The sequence below is a fragment of the Dendrobium catenatum genome, unplaced genomic scaffold (genome assembly GCF_001605985.2).
Source record: "Dendrobium catenatum unplaced genomic scaffold, ASM160598v2 fragScaff_scaffold_199, whole genome shotgun sequence".
NCBI lineage: Eukaryota > Viridiplantae > Streptophyta > Magnoliopsida > Asparagales > Orchidaceae > Dendrobium > Dendrobium catenatum.
In genome coordinates, this window is record NW_021318661.1 from 704,536 (window position 1) to 732,244 (window position 27,709).

General features: G+C 35.6%; 1 protein-coding gene across 1 annotated transcript; it reads right to left on the reverse strand.

Moving 5' to 3' along the window:
- Positions 1-11,291: 11,291 nt before the first annotated feature.
- Positions 11,292-17,374, reverse strand: LOC110110422 (protein STRICTOSIDINE SYNTHASE-LIKE 4-like). Its single transcript, XM_028692950.1, has 6 exons — positions 17,055-17,374; positions 13,799-14,011; positions 13,091-13,158; positions 12,770-13,006; positions 11,958-12,090; positions 11,292-11,689 (listed from the first exon to the last, which is right to left on the reverse strand). Exons 1-6 carry the CDS (start codon positions 17,193-17,195, stop codon positions 11,420-11,422), a joined length of 1,062 nt encoding a protein of 353 aa, XP_028548783.1. The 5' UTR covers positions 17,196-17,374; the 3' UTR covers positions 11,292-11,419.
- Positions 17,375-27,709: the final 10,335 nt, after the last annotated feature.

The following is a 27,709-nucleotide window of genomic DNA, read 5'->3' on the forward strand; positions in this document are numbered from 1 at the left end:
AGCGATCAGAACACTTCCAGGGAAGGAGCAGTGGATGATACTTAGTGATGGTGAAGTTGTTGGTCCACCAATTTCACGTAGGCCCCGCGGTAAACCGAAGAAAAGAAGAATTAAAAACTTCTTAGAAACTACAAAAAAGGCTAAGTTGAGTCATAAGTGTGGACGTTGTAATTCATGGGAACACCATAGAAGCACCTGTAAGAACCCTTTAAATGATGGTAGTGATGACAATTATAACGAATTTGAGATGTCGACTACTTCAGCTCCACATGAAAAAATGCCAATTAGACGTGCTGATCATGAAGACAACTGTTGCGAATATTGAAGTTGCAGCAAACTGTTTATTTTTTGTAGCCATTCAGATACAGATTTTGTAGCCATTCAAACATTTCCAAACTATTTTTTGTAGCCATTCAGATGCAGATTTTGTAGCCATTCAAACATTTCCAAACTGTTTTTGGTAGCCATTGGTGTTGCAGCAAACTGTTGTTTTTTGTAAACATTTCCTCACTTTATTATTCGGTAGCCATTGCGGATGCAGGATTTCCAAACTGTTTTTTGTAGCAATGAAGTTGCAGCAAACATTTCATTTTATTTTTTGTAGCAATTTGGTATTAACTCAATAATCTATTTTGGCTCTAATGATTTGAAGCTTTGATACAAGATTTTAAACCTTCAGAATGATTTGTTGGCTACCGAAACTTTTTGAATGATAAAGATGGGCACCACAATTAGAATGATGTAATGATTTGAAGCTTTCATACAAGATTTTAAACCTTCGGAATTAATGAAAACATAAGAATGAAGTTTCATCCTTTAGAACAAAAATTCAACTGTTTTCCAAAAAACATAAGCTTTCTTACATAACTTTGACGAATTACAATCATCGTAAGCATTTCTTAGTCGCATTCTAAGGTACATTCCCTTACAATTTCAAAACTTTGCAAGAGAATTGATGGCTATGCCAACAATCAAAACAAGGATAAACAACAAGATCTTAATTTGAAGTAATTCAGAAGTAATTGTCTGGAGCAAATTTGTATGAATTTCTGATGCGTCTGCACTCCTTAATGTATTCGTAGCTTCCACTACACCATTTTGTTCGTCCACCCATCTAAAATATCTACAATCATCTTCCGATCTATTTCGGGGGCATCGATAGAATTTCCTTCCACGATTATTAGCTTTGTAGCAAGTATACATTTCACATTGCAGATTGCAACGACAAAATATTAGATTGTCTTGGCTTCTCGTTGATGGTGTCGAGCGGCTAGAACTCATGTCACAAATCCAAAAAGAGATTATGTTTAAGCTTTTCCTGAAAAAATACTAAGCTTTAGATAATATCCTGTAAACCCAACAAAAAAGTATCAAAGAAAAGTAAACATTTCCACATAAGTTTCAACCACAAGTATACATTCCCACAGGAAATTCATAGTTTTAAATAATTTCCTGTAAAAGAAGACAACAACCCAAGAAATTTTCTTATTATTTTAGTTTCATATGAGTAAGAGGCGTTTAAATGTAAAAGAAGACATCAACCCTAGAAATAGAAATGGAGAAGAACAGCAAACCTAGCCGAGCTAGTTTCATATGACTAAAAGACGTTCAAATGTAAACGAAGGCATCAACCCTAGAAATAGAAATGGAGAAGAACAGCCGATCTATCGAGAAAAATTGTTTATTTAAAGAGTAAGGAAAACCGAACGAGGAAGAGGCGCTGAAAACCGTTGTCAAAGAAAAAAAAAACATAGATGAAATGGAGAAGAGCATACCTCGACCAGCAAGTCCACGAACAAATCGAGCGAGGGAGGGGATCTGAACGAAGCAAACGTCTCAGAACCCTGTTTTCACGATTTCAATCGAGCGAGGGAGAGGAGCTACATGAAGCAAAAGTCTCAGAACCCTGTTTTCGCGATTTCGTTTTGACAGAGCCAACGGAATGTGTGTAAATAGAATATGATAGGCTTTTACGGTGGTGTGTGTGTAAATAGGTAAGTTTGGGTGTGAGATAAGTAAATAACATAGTTTTAAGTGTTAGGTATGTAAAAATCCAAAAAAAAATAATCAACATAATATTTAAAAAAAGCCTGAGAATTGATATGTCGTCAAAAAATTATCTTGATCGGGCACGAAACTCAATGCAAAATCAAGTTGGAAAATTCCGAAATTAAAATTGGGATCATCCAAACTCTGGTTTCAGCAAACTTATAGTCAAACTGAACATCTCGGAAATACGAACCTAACGACACCAAATTCAACTCAATCCGAGCCCAAATAAGTCCAAATTAAGGACCCGAAGAGCTGTTGGATGGTTCGAACCACAATTTGGATTACCAAACGGTTTCCAAACATTACGCGCTTATAGTCGAATCGAGCGGCTCGACGAGAATAATCTAACGAGCCCAATATAACCAAATTCCGACATCACTAAGACATTCAAATGTCTGACGAACGGTTCATAATCAAGGGATTCAATATCTGTCGTCCATCCAACCACTCCCCATTTGCCTTTGATCTCTCACCTATGTACGGGTCATGCCATTCCAGAAATATATAAATCGATCCCTTATTTCTCTTGAGAGGGGATCCAAGCAAGAAGAGAAGAATAGAAGAAGAGAAGGAAGAAGCTCCTCCTTGACCACCGCCGGACTTCCGCCGGGACCACGACTTCAGGCCTGGACTTCTGTCGGACCACCACTTCAGGCTTGGACTTTCGCGTGAACCACCACTTGAGGCCCTCTCCTCCATCGAACCATCGCCTAATGTCGGAATTCCGCTGGACCACCACTTGAGGGCCTGAGCTCCGTCAGACCACCGCAGACACCAGAATTCCGCCTGACCACCACTTGAGGGCTCTGAGCTCTGCCGGACCACCGCCTGATGCTGGAATTCTGTCGGACAACCACTTGAGGGCCTAAGCTCTGCCGAACCACTGCCTGACATCGTTGCTCCACCGGACCACCACCTAACGCTCGAACTTCTGTTGTACCACCACCTGAGGCCCGAACTTCTATTTGGTCATCATTTGATGCCCAGAGTTCTACCAAAATACTGCCTTACTACAACGATCTTTCAGACCTCGGTCTCCTGCTGACTATGGTCCTTCCGAGCTCCATCGCCTACTATGGTCATTCCGACCTCCATAACCAGACAACGATTTTTTAGATCCCAATCTCCTGCCGACTACGGTCCTTCTGACCAACGTCGCCTACTATGGTCATTCCGATATCCATCACCAGACAACGGTCTTTCAGACCCCGGTCTCCTGCCGAAAACGGTCCTTCCGACCTCCGTCGCCTACTATGGGCATTCCGACCTTCATCACAAGATCACGATCTTTTTTACCCTGGTCTCCTACCAACTACGGTCTTTTCGACCTCTATCTTATCAACTATGATCCTGGTGACCAAACAAATTAGCATGTCTATGTTGATTATTGTAACTTCCACCATGTAATGTGCTATATATGATATACATTTGTACCATCAAGCCAAGGTCTTCTCCCTAAGAAGGGCCTCATTTGTAATTGACTGCTAATACTAGTGGATTTATTCAAAATGGGCCAGCCCCTGTGGTTTTTTTCCCTTTTTTAGGGGTTTTCACGTAAACTCTGGTGTATCTTATGAATGCTACACTCTCTTTTTTATTTGTGCACGTACTGGATCTTCATATAATGGTATTAAACTATATTTCTCTACTGCCGCGAATACTCCAGGCCGCAACAAGAATATATATATTATTTAGATTTTCTAAAAACAATATAATGTCAACTGTTAAGGCTCTGTTCCAGACTATTTTCTTATTGCTTTTTAAAAGAATTTTCTATTACAAAAATTAAACTTTTTGCACTACAAAGGTGCTTTTAGAAGCCGTGAGAAAGCTGTCCCAAACGAAGCCTAAAAGTCTCGAAGATAAGTGCTTTTTTTTATTGTCCAAATGTCCCCGAAAGATGAAGCCTAAGAAGTTTAGAATATTTAAAATATCAGAAAGTTAAAATGTTGTAATTTATTTATTTTTTAAAAAATATATATTTTATATGTTCTATATTGGAATCAAGATAATTTTTAATAAAATATATAATTATATAAAATTAGATAAACTAAAAAAAATAATCAACATAATATTTAAAAAAGCCTGATTATTGATACGTTATCAAAAAATTATCTTGATTGGGCACAAATCTCAATGCAAAATCAAGTTGAAAACTTATGAAATTAAAATTCGGATCATCCAAATATTAGAAGATCTATATTTTTAATTCTTCAAAAATATTATAAATTTTGAGTGACCTCGCGATTGCCTTTGAAGGATATGTAGTTTGTTACTCTTTGTTAAGAAGCATTGGAGCCTTGAAGAGGAATGCAATTAACTTCTTTTAAGAACTGAAGTTTATAAAGAGAAGTTGGTAGGTGCTTATACTTAACAACAAAGAGAGAATAGTTACGAAAATTTGGATAAATTTTCTAAATTTGGGCATTTTAACATTTTTTTAATATATGAAAAATACTTTTAATTTTTTATTTTTAAAAAATAAAATAATTATCATAGCACAGTGCATCCACACACCCAAATCTAGTTACATGTGATCGCTCGCACCTTGGGAAACATACATCTGTATGTGCTTGACTGTGGCTTCGTGTGCTTATATTGCGATCTACACCCACGCTTGCGTGCACGCCTTTGTACACTTGTGCATGTGTCAATGCCCCTAGCAGTGTTAGCGATAATCGGCCCAACTCATTCCAACCTTAATTTTAGAATTTGAACTTGTTTATTCAATTGTTTTTGATATTTTGATCATGATTTTGACATTTTTAGAACCCAACAAAGCTTTTGTGATCGAGTTTGGGAAATTTGAGAGTTCATATAATTTTTTTTAAATAATTTATGCATTGATTTCAATGAAGAATTAAATTATATTTTATGAGAATTTGGTTGGTTTATGACCCTGAGAGGAGGTTTGAATTGACATCTAGGGAGTAATTGCGCCCTATAATTTTGCCAAAATTATAATTTTATATCATAACTATTTTCAATGGCTACATATATAGCAAAATAGAATTTGATATTCGAAAATATGGGGCAAATGACAAGTTCCTAAAACATTACCTTTATTAGCACTGTTGCGTATTAGAATATGTGCGGCGATAGAGTTTTAACTATACGTCTTAGCTTTGCACGGATATCCAGCACACACACAGAGAACACAAGATTTTTTACGTGGAAAACCCTTGAAAGGGGAAAAACCACGAGGCATAGCCCAGTTGAAAATGATTCCACTAGAATTTGAGTCGGTTACAAAGGACTGACTCGCCTCCAAGGGCGATCAGGTTACAAATAATTGTTGTTCAATCGAAGTCTGAGTGTCAGGTGATGGTCTGGTAGAACTTCGGGCCTTTGATGATGATCTGGCGAAGGCGATGGCTTCTGGTGAATGTGAGGGCCTCTGGCGAAGGTGAGGGCCTTTGGTGGTGGTCCGACGAAGCTCCGGCAGTGATCCGGCGAGGCTCCGGCGGTGATCTAACGAGGGTGAGGGCCTCATGTGGTGGTCCGGTGAGGTTCTGGCGGTGGTCTGGCGAGGTTCCGGCGGTGGTCGAGGAGGAGTTTCTTCCTTCTCCTCCTCTTCTTCTTCTCTCTCTTCCCTTGGATCTCCCCTTATGAAGAATGAGGGCTCTATTTATATTTTTTCTGGAGTGGCATAGCTTGTAAATAGGTGAGAGATCAGGGGCGAATAGGGAGTGGTTCAATGGACGGCCGATATTGTATCCTACGATCGTGCACCGTTCGTTGGACATTTGAAGGCCTTACGGATGTTGGAATTCAGCGGTCTTGGGCTCGTTGGATTCGTCTCGTCGAGTCGTTCGATTCGAGTATAAGCTCGTTAAAATCGGAGACCGTTTGATAACTCAAATTGTGATTCGAACTTTCCAACAGCACTTCGAGTCTTTGATTTAGACTCATTTGGGCTCGGATCGAGTTGAATTTGGTGTCGTTGGGTTCGTATTTCCGAGACGCTCAATTTGACTGTAAGCTTGCTGAAATCGGAGTTCGGGTGTACCCGGATTTAATTTCTGAAGTTTCCAGATCGGGTTTTGCATCGAGATTCGTGCCCGATCAAGATAATTTTTTGATAATATATCAAGCACAAATCTCGATGCTATTTTATATTGCAAATTTTTGAAATTAATAATTGAATCATCTAAATTCCAATTTCAATAAATTCACAATTAACTAAACATTACAAAACTTCATTCAAAATAACCAATTAAAATGCCTATGTTATGTCATCTATTGCTCAATCATACACAATAAATATATCACCATGAAGAAATAAAATTTGCACAATGTCCAAAATGACATAAAAACATAAAAAATTTGCACGTTTGAGGAGATATTTTATTCTACATTTCAAAATGGGCCATAGAGTAGAGAACATCTTCTTCAACTTGACAGCAACTTAAAGCTATTATTGGGTCTGGCAAAGAGTGGAACACAAATGACTTTATTGAATCTGAATGCCACACTATCCATTTATTAAGAAAAAAATAACAACAAAAGCATAGCATTATCATTTAGTGATGTTCCAAATGATGTAATTTAGTACAATATGTTAATATCACATAGTAATCCATCTCACTGATGCAGAGAATTGTTGAAAATGGTGAGTGCAGCTGGCAGCAACATTTGTGGGAAGTTTCAGAATATCACAAAGCTCACAGCGTCACTCAATGTATAATGTTTCCGTAAGATCTATTTATAGATTTTTATGAGTGGTATGTCTCGTAAATATAGAGAAGATCCGGGGCATGTTCGGAGTGCTACATCGGATGGCTCGTGTTGATTCCCGATCATAGAGAGTTTCAACTATTTAAGTGCCGTAACGATGTCAGAATTCAGCAATCTTGGGCTTGTTGGATTCGTCTCACCGAGCCGCTCAATTTTTAAACCATCCAAATATGATTCGAACCCCCCTATTTGGACCCATTTGGGCTCGGGTTGCACTGAATTTAGTGTCGTTAGGTTCGTATTTCAGAGATGTTCAGTTTGGCTATAAGTTTGTCGAAATCGGATTTCATATGATCCAAAATTTGAGTTTATAAGCTTCCAACTTAAATATGCCTAGAGATTCGTGCTCAATCAAAGCAATTTTGGGCGACGTATCAATAGTAGTCAATTTCAGATCATGAGTTGTATAATTTCTCTCATGTGATTTCAAGTGTCTTGATGCAAAAGCAATTACTGTCCCATTTGTATTAAGACACATCCTAATTTTTTAAATGATGGGTCAATATAAATTTAAAATTCTTCCATTCTTGATGAGATAGTTAACACTAATATGATGTTAAATACTTATTTATATCTTGAAAACTATTCTTACATTCTTAGCAGATTTTCTTGAGAAATAGGGAGCCTTCATTAATTAGACCCAAAGACAATTTTTCGTAGTAAGACCATCTGTGCCTCTTTTGATCTCTCCTAAACCCTAAACCTTAAACCCTAAACCCTAAACCCATACATCTATGAAAGAAACTTGTCGGTTTGCTGATATACTCCCATGTAATCCGAGATCTTAAGGGTCCAACCCATTTAGAATTTGCATGAAACCCAAGTCCCCCCATCCTCCTTGGTTTAGAAAGACTTTTCCACGAGGCATAATTTAGGGTTTAGACTATTCTTACATTCTTCTGACCACTTTATCAGTCTGGACAATGCAATAGCTATTTGTGAAAATTCTCTAAAAAAAACTTGTCATAATATTTTGCTAAGTCTAGTACACTTCAAACTTCCAAAACACTCTTTGGTGTAGGTCATTCTTATAATAGCCTATAGCAATAAAAATTTATTTCAGGAGTTATTATAAGTTCAAATTACAAATTGTATTTGCCATAATATAGATATTGTTGTGCTCTAATTATAATAATTTTACCTAATTTTATAGGCATTGTTGGACTTCTTTAAGAAATTGGTATATAACAGTACAAGTGAATTTTCTGGGATTGTTAGGTGTTCATTTTACAAATCAATTTCACCCGATTATTCTAGACAAGCTTAGCTAACTTTTGAATATTTTTTATAGAATTTATAGATCCCCAGATTTTAAGATATAAAAGGATTTATATCTATTTTACGCTTAAATTTTGAATAATTAGCATAATTACATATATCTTTTGATTATTTTATTATAAAATTCTATTTCCACTTACATAACTCATGGCCAAATCATTTTGTCCATTTCGTTTAACAGGGGCAAAAAAGTCGTTTGCCGTTTTTGCTAGTCAGTTAAGTTGTAAAATTTCTTTGTCTCGATGTAGGTTATGTTTTGACTATCTCAATTTTTAATAATTCAGTATTTTTGAATTTTTCTGATCAAATTTATAATTTAATTTTACAAAAATGCAGTTTTAATGAATTCAGGTAACTTTTATTTGTGTAACATTTGATATGTATTGGTACGACTGTTTTGGTTGTTTTGAATATTTATTTGAGATTTTTTGCATCGTGATTTAAAAAACAATAATTTTTATCATTTCTTATCTTCATTTTGTCATCTAAAAATAGTATTTTAGTTCAGTTAAAACTTCATAATACTTCTATACACAATATTTGGTAATGCGATGAGATTGTGAAAATTTAATGTTGCAAACTATAAAACACCGGGTGGAGAATTATTTGACAGTCGTTAGAGCATTTTTGTAGACTTATACAACAATACTATGTGATTTTAGTAGTGCAGTGCACTTTATTTTCAATATGTGTGATTGAAATAATTAAATTGATGGTGAAAAGAGATTCTGTTGGCTGGGAGAAAAGATTTTGTTATGTTATGTATTAATAATTTTGAAGCCTGATGGCTATATTTATTACGAAGGGATTATGTTGATGATGAGAAGGGATTATATTGGCGGCGAGAATGAATTATGTTAATTATTATATGTGAAAAATGGGGGCATCATGGTCATTCTAATAATTTGGTTATATTTCAGTCATTTCAGTATAATTTTAATAGTTACTTAAATGCTTATTAGTTTCAGTATCCATTTCAATTTCAACTTTTTACATAATACTTCAGTTTATTAATTCAATATTTTCAGCTCTTTTAATTAGAGTTATTGATTCATATTTTAGGCTAAGACAACCTACTGAGCCATGTTAGCTCACTCTTTCATTTGTTTTCATTTTCAAATTAGGGAAAAGATGAGTGAGCTTAGTAGTGCTGACATCAGGCTCTGATTTATGCTATATGTATACCTTTTGGCTAGTTTCATTTTTACAAACATTGCTTTTTCTTTTTTTGTTTTTTGGTTTTTGGTTTTTTTTTTTTTCTATTGACAAGCACGGTTGGAGATAGACCTCATATTGTACATGTATTTTTAGATGATATATGTAGAAAAATTATTTTTGAGATTTAGTCTCCCGCTTTATATTGTATTCACTAGTAGCTCTATGTCATATAAATTGGATGTTTAGTTTTTCTCAGCACTTCTCCAATAGAATATTAGGGTCAATTTATGTTTCTTGCCATGATTGGACAAGATATGACTTGTGTAGTTGGGTCTGGTAATATCGAGTTAGGTCACAATTCTAGTAATACTTTCACCCGATGAGGATCTACTAAGATTCCTTCACCACTCATTATATGTCCCAACAATGCAAGACTGCTCGGCCAAAACTCACACTTTGTGAAATTTGCATGCTACTAATTTTTTTAGACAGCTTCAGTTCTATTTTAAATGTTTAGCTTGATCTTCATCAATTTTAGAATATATCAAATATCATCAATGAATATAATCACAAATTTATTTATGTATGTTTAGAAAATCAGATTCATCAATCCATAAAAATGGCTTGTGCATTTATTATCCTAAGCGGCATCATAAAAAACTCATAATAGACTTATGTTTTCAAAATACGTCTTTTCGATATCTACTTTTTTAACTCTAATTTGATGATATCGATCTCAAATCAATTCTAGAGAAAATAGTAGCACATTCTAACTGATTAAATAAACTATCGATTCTTGGCAATAGACACTTGTTCTTAATTTGCTAATCGATGCATAATCTCAATGATTCATCTTTCTTCTTAACAAAAAGCATTGGTGCACCCTAAGACGAGTTAGTTGGTCTGATGAATCCCTTATCGATTAATTCTTGCAACTTCTATAGCTCTTTAGGAGGCATTATTTAAGGAGATTTAAATATAGTTGATATTCCTAATTATAGCTTAATTTCAAACTCCACTTCTCTCTCAAGAGACAATCAAGAAAGTTCCTCTAGAAACACATCAACAAATTCTTCTATAATTGAAATATTCTTCAACTTCTAAACTATCTTTTTTTTAATACTCTACTTTTTGCTAAGAACATTAACTCCATGCTTCTCAAACCATTCACCAAACCTTTATTGCCTTGACTAGGGAATACACCATAGTCTTATTATAGGAAAAGTAAAATGGCTTCCCCATAAGCAAAATCAAACTTAGGAAAATAAAGTTTGGCATGCTCAACACTTTCAAAATCACTCCCAATCATAAGTTTTCCATCAATAAAAATTTCATCTTTTTAAATTAAAAGACTAAAATTTATATGAAAAAAAAAAATTATAAGACTAAAATTTTGTTAGAACCGTCGATATCAATCTCAAACCAGGTGAAAATAGTTGGAGGATATTTTTTAACCCATCAATTCGCGCTAACTCGAAAAATTCTTTTTCTCCAGGCCTACTCCACCATGCGTTAAATTGCCACAGCATTTAGCGTTCCAGTCTTAGACTTCGTTTGGTACGACTTCTTATTATTTCTTAAAATAATTTTTTAGTATAAAAAGTTGCTTTAAGAAGCAGTAAGAAAGCAGCCCAAACGAAGCCTTAGACCACAACTTACCTTCATAAATTACAGACAATAACACTTAGGTTTCGTTTGGGACGGCTTTCCTCTTGCTTTCTAAAACAACTTTCTAGTACAAAAATTTCTTGAATTTAAATTTTTTGTACTAAAAAAATGTTTTAGAAAGCAATACAAAAGTTGTCTCAAACAAAGCCTTAGGCTTCCTTCGAAATAGCTTTCTTACTGCTTTTTAAAGTCACTATCTACTAAAAAACTTTTAAGTTAAAAAAAAAATTATACTAAACAACAGTTTTAAAAAATAATAAAAAAACTATCACATATAAAATCTTAATTAATTAAAGAAACAATAATGAATGAGTTGCCCAACAATTTTTATACACGCTCAAAAACTTTTATTTCCTAGAAATAATTATCATTTGTCATCTTTCACTAACTATAAATTGTAGGCCATGCTTGCTGATTTTGAGACATTTACTGAATGATAAAAGGTTCAAAACATTAAGGCAAGTATTCAAGCTCATGAACAGTAAACAAAATTGCACAGATTTTATTACCAGCGTTAAGAGTTTTTTTATCCCTTGAGGGGAAGTTTTCCTATGAAGTTACTGCGCAGGTTTCCCAAGTAAAGGTGCCCTTCATGCTCTAAAGCTGAAGTAACAGTGGAAATCACTCCTCCATCATAGTCATCAAGCATCCTTCTGATCTTCCCATCTGATTCAACATTGACAACCATGGCTCTGTTCTTCATGGGCTTGATCAGTTCAACGGCTTTGGGAAATGCTGCCATTACCAACTTCGCCAATGGTGACTTGTGTATCAGATCCAGCCACCTTGACCTTATCTGAAATCAACAATTTTATCAGTATTACAGTTATCTCTTTCTAAGGAGAGATTATTTTGGACGCTGAATACAGTTTATTGTCCATAGACCAATCAGAATGCTTCACATCATCGGTACCGAGCGGTATCGAGCCGGATACAGAACAAGAGGTGATGTGGTCCATTCTGGTTGATCTCCGAACAACGTTTGACGCCACATAGAATAACTACCACCGTTCTAAGATACCCTAAAGGCATTGAAATTTGAACTGAAAAATGTTGAAATAGACCTGTATAAGGGCTATCCAGAAAGACCCATCAGGAGCAAGATTGATGTTATCTGGTCCACCTGGAAGGTTATCAATGAAAACCTCTGTACTTCCCTTCAGCTCTCCTTTGAGCCAATACTTGAGGCACCTAAACCTGGAGCAGAAGAACCATTAATTAGTTGCTGTCTTCTATTACAGTCCAAAACAAAACTGAAGAGGTTGTTTGGCTGCAAGTAGGATTTTAGTAAATTCTGTAAATTCAAATTTAATAAATACTTAGGCAGTTAAATACTGAAAATTATTTGACATAATAATGATTAAAATTGATTAAATTCTGATAAACTGTTTGGTAATTTATTTCTGAAATTCAACATGGTAACTTATGTAATATTTAAATGCTAATGTTTTATGAGTAATTTGAAGGGGTATGCAAATGCCATTCTAGCATGAGGAAGGTAGGTAGGGACAATCTCTCTTGTCGGAGAAATTATTTTGTGCAGTCACCGGATTGTCTGGAGACAAATTAGTATGTGTCACGTCACCCGATACATGACGTTGGTACACACAAAAAAAAGTGACGTGGCGCATCATGATTCATCTCTAGATGAGGTTCAGTGGCCACACAGAATAATTTCTCTTCTAGTCGCAATTCTCATAAATCTGCTGAAGACCCAGATTTAGTAAATCTGAGATTTACAACGATATAAAGTTACAATGGGATTTAAACTACGGTAACTATTTTATCCAATATGACCGTTTGACAGGATTTTAATGAAGCCAGTAAAAATTCAAAATAAATTAGCCAAACAGCTCTGAAGTCTTTGATAGCATACTTCCAGGTTTCTGAAACAAGCAAATAGTCTTCATTAGGTGAAAGAGCAACGCCATTTGGAAAGGATAGGTTGGCAAGAACAACTGATGTCTTCTTCTTTAAAGGGTCATATTTGAGGAGACGGCCATTTGAGCGAGCTTCGAGGAGATCAAGGAACCAGTTATCGAATCCAAACTTGGAACTTGCGTCGCTGAAATAAATGCTTCCATCCGAGGCTTCAATGGCATCATCTGCGAAGCTTTTGTAACAAAATTTGTTCTGTTTCAGGGGACTGTTTATGATAGAAAACAAAGGGAAAATGAGTTTTACAAGAAATGTTTACAATATCTTGGTGCCCTCCACCTCAGTGGCTAGAACGTTGAGGCCTCCCTCTCCAACTTTTAATAAACCCTACATAAACCAGGGTTAATGCACATAAAAACATAGGGGATTTACATATATATAGCACTCGCACTACAGAAAAATTATCTTTTTGCTTCGGAAAAATTCGTTGCAAAATAAGGAAAATCCGTCATAAAATCCGATTTGTGGTGGATTTCTTTCCGTCACAAAAAGAACGTCGCCAATATTATTTGCGACGAAAAAAATTTGTCGCAAATATTTGCAGTGTATTTACGTCAAAAATTCAAAAAAAAATCAGAAATTCAAACATAACCGGCTGGCTGTTGCCCGAGCCTGACCGACTGCGTGATAAATTAAAAAACATGGTTGTTGATGCTACCATTAATAAGATTAGCATTTATGTTATTTACATACATACTACTTTATTTCATGCTATTTACATATCTAACACCAAAAACATTAATATTGCATGCTTACCGCCCATTGAACAAATTTGGGTGCATCGAATGAAATATTAAAGTTTATATGATGGTAGAAATGAATTATAGGAGTGGTATATTTGATATTAAAGATATATATGAGTGGTGGGCATGTAATATTAATGTTTTGGATGTTAAATACGTAAATAGCATGAAATAAAGTGGTGTGTATGTAAATCTCCCTAATAATTAATATGATATTCCCAAACCTTGTAGGCATCACAAACAATAATATCTCCATCCAAAGATGGGGCAAGCCCAAGTAAAGAAGATCCTCCAATCATCTTCCAGTCTTCCCAAGAACCATTGGAATGCATTCTCTTTATCCAGCCATCCCTTGTAGCAGCGTACAGCTTGCCATCTTTCCCTACACATATGTCTTCAGGAAGGATGAGACTTCCTTCTCCTAATTTTTCCACACCCTTCAAACATTAAAAAGAAAATTCTTTAGTTCAACTAAAGTTGATCTAACTTTTATTCTAATAAAACACAAATTTTCATCAAAATTACAGAGAAAAAAAAAAAGATCTGACAAGAAAAAATTAAGTAAAATATGGTAAGGACTTTTTTTCATCCATACTGTATATTTTTCTTGAAAAGAAGCTTAATGGTCCTCTCAAGATGAATCATGATCACTCATCTATTTTCATCAAGACTACTATTAATATAGCACTTGATATTTCACTAGAATAAAAATAAATCAATCTAGAAAGTGGCTTATTTTCAACCCTAAAGGAAAGTTGAGCTTAAAGTTTTTAACTCTTCGTCTGGGACAGCTTTCAAATTGATTTATAAATCAGTTTTTTAGTACAAAAAAATTTTGGAAAAAAAAACTGTACTAGGAAGTTGCTTTAGAAAGAAGTAAGAAAGTTGTCCAAAACAAAACCTAAACTACTTATAAGGTGTAAAGTAAAAGTTCTTCACTTTCTAGGAATAGCTGTGGGTAAAATGAGCCTTATTTGGATGCAGGGTCAAAATTTGTACATGTTCATTGTGAGTGTCAATATTTTAAATATTTGATGAGAAAGAAATAATAGGCTTCACAAGAACGATGGGTGGACCCCCTTATGCTCACTGGGGGCAATTGCCCCTCCTAAAAAAATTTAAATTTTTTATTATAGGAATTTTTACGTAATTTGTTCATCTCAATTTATTTATTAGTCTTTATTACAACTGTTTTTAGGCAATTGCATCCTCCCACCCAAAAAAAGTTTTAAAATACTATGGTCTTTAGACAATTGTCACCAGTATAATTAAATACATTGTGTATATGTGTTATTATTAGAGAATGATAAACCAAATACAAAGATAAATAGTAAATCAAAATTTATTCGAAGGGCGCTGTCCCTAGGTCGAACCCCGCCAGGGGGCGCTGCCCCACCGATATATCTGCCAACAGTTATAAATTTGGCCCCCCTGAGCATTATGGCTGGTTCCGCCCCTGTTGGATAGATTATGGAGGTTAATCATTTGAACTGGAATGCATTCATTTTGTTATGCAATCCTCTTCAATAGTATGGTTGTGAGTTATAGAACCAGATATATTTAGATAACAAGGCATTAGGAATGTGGTTAATATAAATCCAAAGAATTTAGAAACATAATCAAATTATACAACGGTGCTATCTAAAGATTATAAATTATGTGGATGAAACTTTTCCATACATTTCACCGCTACTAATATTTGGTCTACTAAAGAAGTTAGCCATGAAAAAAATCATGCTATTGCATTGATTCCACACTGCATATTGCACAAATTCTTCAGCACCAGATGGTGATTGAATGTCTCTATTGATGAATTAGATTTTGTTGTTGGTCATGAGTATGGATCATGGCTTTACTCCAAGATGGATAATTGTCACTGTTTAAATTGGTGGGGGAAAGAACATGTTTGATAAACAATAAGAAAACTAAGCAAACATACTAAAATTGTAATATTTATACTTCGTTTGGGACGGCTTATTTACCGCTTCTTAAAACAGCTTTATAGTTTTTTAATTTTTGTTATAGAACACTGCTTTAAAAAGCAGTAAGAAAATCATCCCAAACAAAACCTTAATCACGATCTGATCTAACTTTTAAAAAAATCTCTCTTTATGATGGCCATACTAACTCACAAAGCCAAAAATGATCCCTTCAAACCTCTTAAGTTTTTTATTCTATCTCTTCCCAAAATAAGTAAGAAATCATTCATATAATTATAAAGATAGCAAGTTGGGCAAACAATCAAACATGCTAATCCTATTTTCTTAATAACTATATTCACATCTAGTGCATGTTTAATAGATAAACAAATCAATCTTTCACTCTTAAGACTTAATTTTTCATTAAAACATCATGTGATGATGAAATTCAACAAAAAAAAAGATGCATCAAGAAAAAAAAATGTACCTTTTATTATTTAGGGTTTGTCATATGCTTTAAATTATTAAGGGAACAGTTGGTAGTAGAGGTTTCAATATTTGACACAATCCAAAAATCCAACTCGAATCCGACACGGAAATTTCGGATTCGGGTCAACCCAAACTGAGTCGGGTTCAGGTTAGGGTTTTCAACCTGTTTCAAAAATCGGGTCGGGTTCGGGTTCACCCAGAAACCCGAAAATGATCAAGATTGATCCGCGTGACCGAGCTGCCTGAGTGACCGCAACTGACCGCCGCTGACCGCAACTGCCCGAGTGACCGCTGGATGTCCGCTTCCGCATAGGCCTGCCCGCCGTGATGCCCGTCTGCCCCTCGCTGCGCTGCCCCATTGACTTTCTCCACTCTTCGGCCCTTACGCAGCTAGAAGCAGCGCTATTACGGAGAGCAGCTCTCAAGCTGCTGCTCTTCCTCTTATCCACAGCGACGGCAGAATCGCAGTTGGACACGGAACCTCGAACAAATTAAAATAAAAGTCATTGATTTAGCCGTGCTAGAATTAAAAACATATTTAATATATATCCATTTACATATAAATAAAATAAAGTTATAAGATAAACTAATTTATGTTTATCCAGTTATTTGTGAAGTGATGACAAAAAAATTTATCACATAAAAAAACATTAAATCTCACCTGTTACCCGTGAAGAGCAGAGGTGTGAAGCACCGGTAATCCGTGAAGATTTTTGTAGTTAAAGAACCTGTATTTTGCTGATTTTTGTAGTTAAAGAACTTGCAGAAAGAGCAGAGGCGGGAAGAGCAGAGCTGAAGCCGGGATACAGAAGGTTTCGTTGAAACCTCTTGCTCTCCCGCGAAAATCACAGGCGGGAAAGAAAACAGAGTGAGGGAAGCATTTCACGGAGTGGTACTTTTGTTATGAGAATAGTATTTATGTGGTATTAATGTAATATTTAAAAATTAGGTGTTAAATATGTAATATGAAATAAATAAAGTGGTATGCATGTAAAAATCCCTATTTATTAAGGAATCGAATAGCATTAAAAAAAAATTAGCTGAAAAAGGGGAAGCCGTAGCAGATACAAACCTTGAGGAGATTGTTGGGCGGGAAACTAGAAGAAGGGAGAGCCAGAGGCAGCGGCGAGATGGGAGAGTGAAGTGCCACGTGGAGCACGAGAGAGAGCAGGAACACCAATGAAGCACTGGCTACGATTATACGCCACGACATTTCACCGCAGCGCCTAACGAAAGAAAAAGGATGTAAAGGGGAAAAAATGGCTTTCTCCACTCTTCGGCCCTTACGCAGCTAGAAGCAGCGCTATTACGGAGAGCAGCTCTCAAGCTGCTGCTCTTCCTCTTATCCACAGCGACGGCAGAATCGCAGTTGGACACGGAACCTCGAACAAATTAAAATAAAAGTCCTTGATTTAGCCGTGCTAAAATTAAAAACATATTTAATATATATATCCGTATACATATAAATAAAATAAAGTTGTAAGATTAACTAATTTATATGAAAAATCAGCAACCATAAAAAAGTCATAAGAATTGGCTCAGTTGAAAGAACAATTATTACGTCCTCCGATCAGACGCAGAGGAATGTCCGGTCGGAGGCCAAATCCCACCAAAAAATGAGTTGTACCGAGCAATACCAAACAATAACGAGGAATACCATCATTTGAAGAACCAATACCGAGTTATACCGAGAAATACCGAGTTATACAAAAGGTGTAGAAAAACTCGGTACAACTCGGTATTTCTCGGTACAGCTCGGTATAACTCGGTATTGGTATTCAAAGAGCGGTATTTCTCTTTAATATCAAATAATACCTAGTTGTACCAAGCAAATACCGAGTTTTTTGACCGGATTTTACCTCCAACCGGACGTTCCTCTAGTCCTTACACCGGACGTAATAAAAGTTCCAGTTGAAATGATCTGACTAATACATGTTATAGGTGATAAATGATATTCTTCTCTTTAGTTTGGGAATACTGTGATATAATGTAGGTGGCGTGAATAGTTGAGGATGGCCACGGTAGAAATTGGAAGAGCCTTAATGCATCAAAATTATCGTCAAGTGATCATTTTTTATATGTTTAGTTGTTCTCCCTTAAAAAAAATGATAGGAGAAAACTAAAGGTCAATACGTCCAATATTGCTTTGGTGTTGACATTAAGAATTGGAGTTGATGTCAATAGCATGCATAGGGTGTATAGGTATGGCATGCATCAATTTTGTTGACAACATGGGCCAAGCTTATAAGTGATAACATGCGTCAACGGCATGCATCAGCCATATTTGTAATGACATGCATCAAGATCAAGCGGGGGCTATTTCGGGTGCTATATATGCGTGGTTTAAGCGAGGAAGGTGGGCCCTAGGCCGGCGAGTGTGCCACACATGCTCGATACCCGAAGCAGGTGTAGCTAGCAGAGGTAGAGATGGGCTCGAGCTCTCGCAGTATGAGGCTTGAGAAGCTAGCGAAGCAATTTTTAAGGAAGTAGGGGCATGAGAAGCTAGTAACCGTCAGGTGGAGTCATTTTCTTGGGCAATTCTTTATTAACAACAGGTGAAGGAGAGAAGGCAATTGGCTCGGAAGATTAACATGATTGTTCTATGTGAATAGCAAATGTCTTTTCTTATCTTTGTAAAAAGACCATACCAAAGTGGCTATTGTTAGAAACTGGTCAAGTTTTAGTTAGGTTGTATCTTAAGTGTAGTTTATCTTGATTTTAGCTTATAAATCAGGATGGCATTATAGCAAGGAAACAAGGCCAATAAGCAATAAAGATTATTTTGAGTTCAATTCTCTCTCCCTCCCCTCTCCCTCATTCCCTCTACATTCAAAAAAGGACATATCTTCCTCCAAGATCCAACAGATAGTGATCAAGAGATCATAATCAGGTGATAATTATTAAGAGACTAGTCAGGCCACAATAATTGATTACCGGATATAATATCATTGTTCCTCACCCGTTGTTTTAATTTTTTAAGTAAATTCTGTTGAAAGCTAGTATCGGACAAATCATAGCTTAGCAAGAGAAAGGAAAAGAAAGGATTTCTGTCTTATTCATTAAACGTCTACAGTACATCTCTATATATAGATTTGAGCAGCTAGTTACACAAGAGGCAATACAAGAATGAGAAATGCAAAGGCTACACATTTATATCAGGTGTTTGTCTGTTGGGCGCTAATACCCCCCGGCAAACTGATGGGTCTTGGCATGACAGTCAGTTTGTTTCGAAGAGCCTGAAAGCGAGGAGTAGACAAAGGTTTTGTGAAGATGTCGGCCACCTGATCAAGAGTGCTGATCGGCAAGAGACGGATACTTCGTTGCTGGATGTGATCACGAACAAAACGGTGATCTATTTCGATATGTTTGGTACGGGCGTGAAACACCGGATTGTTTGCGAGGGCGATCGCCGACGTGTTGTCGCAAAAAACATCTGTGGGCTGAGCTTGCGTAAGATCGAAGTCAGAGAGAATCCGGCGAAGCCATATGGTATCGGCGATCAAAGCAGCCAAGGAGCGATATTCGGACTCAGTAGATGAACGAGCCACGGTGGTCTGTTTCTTGACTGTCCAAGAGATGAGAGTGTCGCCTAGATAGGAGCAGTAACCGGATGTTGATTTCCTTGAGCTGGGATCGCCGGCCCAGTCGGCATCTGAAAAGGATTTAAGAGATAAGTTAGACTTGAGAATAGGAATGCCGAAATCCAACGTACCTTTGAGATAGCGAAGTTGTCTTTTGAGAAGGAACGTATGCTCGGGTAGAGGTTGATGCATATGTTGAGAGAGATAGTTGACACTGTAGGAGATATCCGGGCGAGTGAGAGTTAGATATTGAAGTGATCCAGTAATACGACGGTATAGCGATGGATCCGAGAGCACAACGTCGGGTTGTATGTTCTGCGGCATTTTAGTACACGCTGGATTTGCAATCGGCTTACAATCAGAGAGCTGAGCTAATTTAAGTATTGAGGTTGCATAGGCTTTCTGGGAGAGAAAATAGTTGTTAGGCGTGCGGTCTATCTGAATCCCGAGGAAGGAGTGAACTTCGCCAAGGTTCTTCATGGCAAATTTGAGACCGAGTTGCTTTAGGGTGTGATTGAGAACATCCGAATTATTGCCGGTGATAAGGATGTCATCCACGTATATGAGGAGGAAGATGATGGACGTCGATTGGCGCAGAATGAGCAACGATGGATCGAATGTGCTGTGAGAGAAACCAAGTGAAACGAGATATGAGGTAAACGTGTTATACCATTGTCGAAGAGCCTGTTTGAGGCCATAGATTGCTTTGTAAAGACGGCAGACATGGTCGGGGTGTGTAGAGTCTTCGAATCCCTTGGGTTGATTCATGTAAACGATCTCAGAGAGTTCACCATGCAAAAATGCGTTGGCTACATCAAGTTGATGGACCGGCCAATCATTGTGAAGAGCAATTGTGAGGAGAATGCGTATAGTTGGGAGTTTGGCTACTGGACTGAACGTTTCGGTATAGTCCAGGCCATATTCCTGATGATTTCCAAGAGCAACTAATCTAGCTTTGTATTTGGCAATGGATCCATCGGCATGACGCTTAGTACGAAATGTCCATTTGCAGCCTAACGTGGAGGTATTAGGAGGACGCGATACAAGACTCCAGGTTCCTTGTTGCTGGAGAGCGTAGAATTCGGCAGCCATGGCTTGTCGCCAATGAGTGTGTTTGTATGCATCTTTGAAATTGGTAGGATCTGCAGGAAGATCAACCGAATCAATATGAAATAAATTTAGCCGTTGACGTGGTTTTAAAGAACCTGTTTTAGTGCGTGTGACCATCGGATGTGTGATAGACGAAAGTGGAGCAATATATTGTTCATGAGCTGGAACAACAGGAGATTCTCTAACTTCCGATTGTTGAGGCAAGGATGGAGACAGTTGAGTGGATCTTACCATCTGAGTAGTTTTAGATGTACACGAGTTTACCTGAGAGGTAGAGACAGCCGACTTTGGAATTAGGAATGAGGGAGAGATGTCAGCAGGTAGAGGAGTTGAGGCGGGCACATTTTTGGAGAAGGGGTAGGACAACTCATTGAACGTAACGTGCCGAGACATGATGATGCGATCAGTGACAAGGTCAAGACACTTGTATTCTTTGTAGTTGTCTGAGTAGCCCAAAAATATGCAAGACTTCGCTGTTTGTTGAAGTTTATGTCTGAACTTGGCCGGAGTGTGAGGAAAACACTCGCACCCGAAAGTACGAAGGTAATTGATCTTTGGTTTCTGATGATGAAGAAGTTAAAACGGTGATTTGTGTCTGGTATTAGCGGAGGGCATTCGGTTTATTAGATACACCGCCATGACAGCCGCATCTGGCCAGAATTTGTATGGTACGGACGCCTGGTGTAGAAGAGTACGCATAGTTTCTACGACATGCCTATGCTTTCGTTCGGCAACTCCATTTTGTTCCGGAGTGTTTGGACAAGAGATTTGGTGCGAAATGCCCTGAGCACGAAGAAAGCTAAGCAGATTATTATTAAGATACTCACCTCCGCTGTCGGTCCGGAGGCATTTAATTTTGAGATATGTTAGCAGTTCTATCTTGGTTTTAAATTCACGAAAAATATTAAATACTTCAGATTTGTTATGCATGGGAAATAACCAACAAAACCGCGAAAAATCATCAACGAAAATTACGTAGTACAAATAACCGGTGTTGGAAGAAGTGGGAGCAGGGCCCCAAACGTCAGTATGAATAAGAGCTAAAGGAGTATTAGATCTGTTATTAGAAAGATCAAAACATAGTTTGTGACTCTTAGACGTGTTACAAGATAAGCAGGACATGTTATTCGAAGCAATCTTGAGCTCGGGGTAGAGAGAAGCAACACGAGCCAGAGTGCGGTTGTTGGGATGTCCGAGTCTGGTATGCCAGAGATTAAGGCGCTGAGTTCCTGAGTAAAGCGCGTGATTGGGAGATGCTGCGGGTGCGTGGATGATTTTGTACAATCCCTTACTGCAATGTCCTTGAAGAATGGTTTGATGCGTCATCCGGTCCTTGAAAATAAATCCAGAAGAATCAAAGATTATTTCGATGTCATTATCCTTAGTTAATTGAGAAATGGAGAGTAGATTGTATTTAAGATACGGAGAATGAAGAATGTTAAACAGATTGAGCTTACGAGAGGGAGTCGGTAGCAACCCTTTACCGGAGTTGGTAATGCTAACCGAGCTCCCATCACCAAGAGTTATGCCGTCGTTGCCGGTGTACGGAGAGGAGATGGAGAGATTGTCCAATGAGCGAGTCATGTGAGAAGAGGCGCCGGAGTCCAAGTACCAATCGTTGTAGTTGTCGGTGGAGTTTGCCGCAAGTGCAGTAGTAGTAGATCTTGGTGTTCTTGGAACGTAATTGGAGTTCAGCCGGTGCCAACAGTCTGATGCCGAGTGACCGCGCTTGAGACATATCTGACAGGTAGTGGGATTTGATTGTTGCGGCTGATCTCTGCGTTGTCCGCTGGAATTGGACGAGCGACCGCGGCTACGACGACCTCGGCCACGAGAGGAAAAGAGTGTCGTGGATGCATCTTCAGACGTAATAACCCGAGCAGCGTCAGATGAAACATGAATTTCTTCACTGATGAGAAGGGAGTAAAGTTGATCAAGACTAATCGGGGTGATCATTGTGCGGATGGATGTCTTGAAAGATTGGTAAGACGAAGGAAGACCGTTGAGAATGTAGAAAATAATGTCCTCAGTGTCCACTTTAGATCCCGCAGCCGCGATCCGATCAACCAAGATTTTGATGGTAGTAAGGTATTCTGTCATGGAGGAGTTCTTGAGCGAGACATTATGAAGCTCATTCTTCAGCTGAATGACTTTCGAACGGTTTGTGGCTTGGAAGCGGGTTTCGAGCGCATTCCAGATAGCGGCGGTTGAGGCGAGATCAAGAACGTAAGGAAGAATGGAGGCAGTGATGGTGGAGCAAAGAGCAGCGGCAAGATTCTGATCCGTTAAACGCCATTGAATGTATTTGGGATTAGAACTGGACGTACCGTCGGCGTTCGAACAGAACTCATCGGGAGCAACATATTGGAGATCTAAGAAGGATTCAAAACCATTTGCAGTGCAGATCTTGAGAATTTGAGATCGCCAAATGGGAAGTTGTCGGGAGAGAGAGCGTTTTGAACGAAATTCTTGAGATTAGAGACAACAAATTTGAGAGAAGAAGAAATGCAGGGATGAGCGGAGCTTGAGAGCTCTGTTTGCGCAAGAATCGGAGAGGAGGAAGAAGAAGTAGTCATGATGGCCCAAAAATCGAGTTACCTATCTGATACCATGTTGAAAGCTAGTATCGGACAAATCATAGCTTAGCAAGAGAAAGGCAAAGAAAGGATTTCTGTCTTATTCATTAAACGTCTACAGTACATCTCTATATATAGATTTGAGCAGCTAGTTACACAAGAGGCAATACAAGAATGAGAAATGCAAAGGCTACACATTTATATCAGGTGTTTGTCTGTTGGGCGCTAATAAATTCTTGCCTATTTATTAATATATTGAACTCAATATATATTTATAGGATTCTACCCTCCTAACATGTTGGTGTATGCATGAATATTTGGAAGCTAAATCAAATTAGCACAACTATTGAAATTAACATTGGATATCTATTAATTAAGGAGGGGAGCCCTTACAATAATAATCTAATTATCTTAAGTGGCAATCCTAACAATCAAGAATTATGTATTAGGCTAAATAATTGAAGATTGCTAGAAAAGTAAACTAATATTTTGCTTAGATTGAGTTTGGTTTGAAGTTAATGATTGAACTAATGAGTCAAATCCAATTCAGATTGAACTTAAACGAACTCGTTATTGGATTAAATTAACTAAGATTTAATTGATCGAAGAGTATACACATAAATATATGTAAGTATGTATGAATATAGAGATATTTTCATTTTTATTTATATGTGTTAATCAACCAAATTATCGTACGTGATCGAAAACTAATATAGATCATACACATTTTTCATTCAAATTTATCTCGATCAAAGTTAATGAGCTATGCCTACTCGAATAGAGATTGAATAAAATTAACCTATATCCAAACTTGATCCTGATCGAGTTCAAATTGTAAGACTTATGCTTCATTTGGGACGACTTTTTTATTGCTTCTTAAAACAGCTTTTTAATACAAAAATTAAAATTTTCGTACTAGAAAGCTGCTTAAAGAAGCAGTAAGAAAGCCATCTCAAAGATAAAAATTAAAAAAATTATGAAAAAGCTATTATTCAAATACAAATTTATTTTTATAATTACTTTTTCTATTATAAAAACAGACAAAAAAAAAACATCTATCACAAATAAATGCTTCATTTGACAATTGACATGGTGGCACTTATTTATTGTCATAATTAAAGTTCTATTTATGGGACCCAGCTAACTTTGATTTGTCTGATAGTCGGAAGATTTAAGCATCAATCAAGAGGTTTTGAATTTGAGTCTTGAACACGTAACTTAAATGTAAAAAAAAACTCAATATATGGGACAAATACAACGAATCTAGAATGATGTGCTCATGCATGATGTTAAGTGAATACTTTTGAAGGGAAAAAATCACAAAATCACATAAATTTTGTATAGCTTGGAGAGTAAATACTCAATTTATATTAATTTTATATTAATATTCATTAAAAAAATCATCATAGCAAAAATAACAATAACATCAAATCTTTATCCCATTACATCGGTTCAGCTACATGAAACCTTTTTCTCAATGGTGGTCTATTAAGTTAAATTCTCATTTAAATCTAATAAAAAAAGACATCTCTAAGATTTTTTAACAGAGTCTTTTTAGATCTATCTCTATATTTTTTAATATAAACATGATCTATTACATTTACTCTATTAATCATATCATCAGAATGCCAATATTTTACATGACCAAACCATCTAAGATGACTATCTATAATCTTATATGCTACTAAGGCTTGGTTTGTTTGAGCGTTTTTTTTCCTTTCCGTTTGGAAAAGGAGGATTTTTTTTTTTGGTTCATCAAATCACGTTCTCAATAACACCTTTTTTTCATTTTTCTGCAGTTTTGAGAAAACTTTTTATATATGCTTCTCCGTTAGAAAACTCTATTTTCTGAACTAATATTTTTTAAAACTGTCATTTACAAAATCACACAAAAAAAAAGAAGCCTAAAAGTTACTTCAACCTTTTCACATATATACTCGTTAAGCCATCACATAAATTTTTTTAAAAAAAAAATTATTACGAGAAACCTATTATCAAAATTCTAAATTCAATTTTCTTTTATATTAAATTTATATTTTATAATTATCGTTCTAAGAAAATATCTCATTTGTCATTTGTACGAGATATGTAACGTGGGGCATCTTGTGAACAGGCTTAGCATTTTATTTAAATATTATTAATATAAAATTAAAAATATTTATATAAATATATTATGTAAAATAAAAATATTAATATATTATGAGAGTCAAATAAAAAAACACAAAAAAGTTAGCTTAAAAGTGTGTATGCAATTTCCTTCCTGTGGTAGATATAATAAGAAGGTGAGAAATTTTTCGCTGTGGGTCCCATATAGATGACGTGGTGCATTCGGCCACCTATTTGGAGATGAGCGTTTGATAGGCAATATCATACCAGTTCCAGAATAAATCCAACGGTTAAAAATATTTGTCAAGAAAATTCTTTCAAGGAATTCAATATCTTTATAAAGTTCTATATAACATGTATAAACTTATAAATAGTGTATATAAACTTATACGTAGTGTGTATAATGCTTGTACATAGTATGTAAAAAGCTTATATAAACTAGCACTAGTGTTTATAATACTTGTACATAGCATGAACAATTTTTATACATAGCATGTATAAACTTATACGTAGCATGTATAAACTTATACATAGTGTGTATAAACTTGTTCCAATTTATACACACTATGTAAACTTGAGTAAACTTGTATATAGTGTGTATAATACTTATACATAGCGTGTCCAATGCTTGAACATAATGTGTATAAATTTGTACGTAGCATGTATAAACTTGTACATAATGTGTATAAACTTATATATAATGTGTATAATATTTATACATAGCATGTACAAACTTATACATAGTATGTATAATGCTTATATATAATGTATATAAACTTGTACATATTATGTATATTACTTGAATATTGCGTGTGTCTAATGCTTGTACATAGCATTGAATGTAGTGTATAATTCTTATATAAATATGTATATAATGTGTATAATATTTTTATACAGCGTGTATATATTGTGTATAAAGCTTGTACATAGTGTGTATAAACTTAAATATAGCGTGTACAAACTTGTACATTATGTGTATAATTATTATACATAACTTGTATAAACTTATACATAATATGTATAATGCTTGTACATAGCATGTACACACTTATAAATAGTGTGTATACTACTAGTACATAGCAAGTATAAACTTGTACATAGTGTATATAATACTTATATATATCGTGTATAAACTTATATATATTATGTATAATACTTGTACATAGCATGTGTAATACTTTTACATAACATATATAATGCTTATATAAATTTATACATAGTATATATAAACTTGTAAAATAGTTGGTATAATACTTGTACATAGTGTGTATAAACTTTTGCATAGTATGTATAATAATTATACATATCATATATAAACTTATATATACTACGTATAATACTTATATAATGCATGTACAATGCTTGTACATTGCATGTATAAACTTATACATAGTGTGTTTAATGCTTGTAGATAGCGTATACAAACTTGTACATAGTGCATATAATGCTTGTACATATCATGTATAATGCTTATATAAACTTATACATAGTGTGTATAAATATGTAATATAGTGTGTATATTACTTGTACATAGTGCATATAAACTTGTACACATTGTGTATAATGCTTGTATATAGTGTATATTATGCTTGTACATAGCGTGTATAAACATGTACATAATTTATATAAACTTTTTTATAGTGTATAACACTTATACATAGCATGTATAATGCTTGTACATAGTATATATAATTTTTATACATAGCATGTATAAACTTGTATATAGTGTGTATAATGCTTATACATATTGTGTATAAACTTGTACATAATGTGTATAAACTTGTACAAAGTTTATGCAAACTTTTTCACAATGAATAATACTTATACATAGCATATATAATGCTTGTACATAGCGTGTATAAACTTGTATATAATTTATGCAAACTTTTTCACAGTGAATAATACTTATACATAACATATATAATGCTTGTATATAGTAAGTATAATGCTTATACATAGCATGTACAAACTTATATATAGTGAGTATAATACTTTTACATAGTGTATTTAAAATTCTTATACATAGCTTGCATAATACTTGTAAAATACTTGTAAAAATTTATATATAGTGTGTATAATACTTGTACATAACATGTATAAACTTATATATAGTGTGTATAATACTTGTATATAGGGTGTGTATAATGCTTGTATATAACATTTAATGCAGTATATAATGCTTATATATACTTGTACATAGTGTGTATTATGCTTTTACATAGCGTGTACATAGTGTGTATAATGCTTGCATATAATATGTATAATTCTTGTATAAACTTGTATATAATATATATAAACTTATACATAGTATGTATAATACTTATATATAGTGTATACAATACTTATATATAGTG

Coding starts and splice junctions, on each gene's coding strand:
- LOC110110422 (XM_028692950.1), bottom strand. CDS start 17,195: ATGTCGTGGCGTATAATCGTAGCCAGTGCTTCATTGGTGTTCCTGCTC. Junction 13,007..13,090: donor GTGGAGGGCACCAAGATATT/GTAAACATTTCT, acceptor TTGTTACAAAAG/CTTCGCAGATGATGCCATTG. Junction 12,091..12,769: donor CTTGTTTCAGAAACCTGGAA/GTATGCTATCAA, acceptor CTTCTGCTCCAG/GTTTAGGTGCCTCAAGTATT.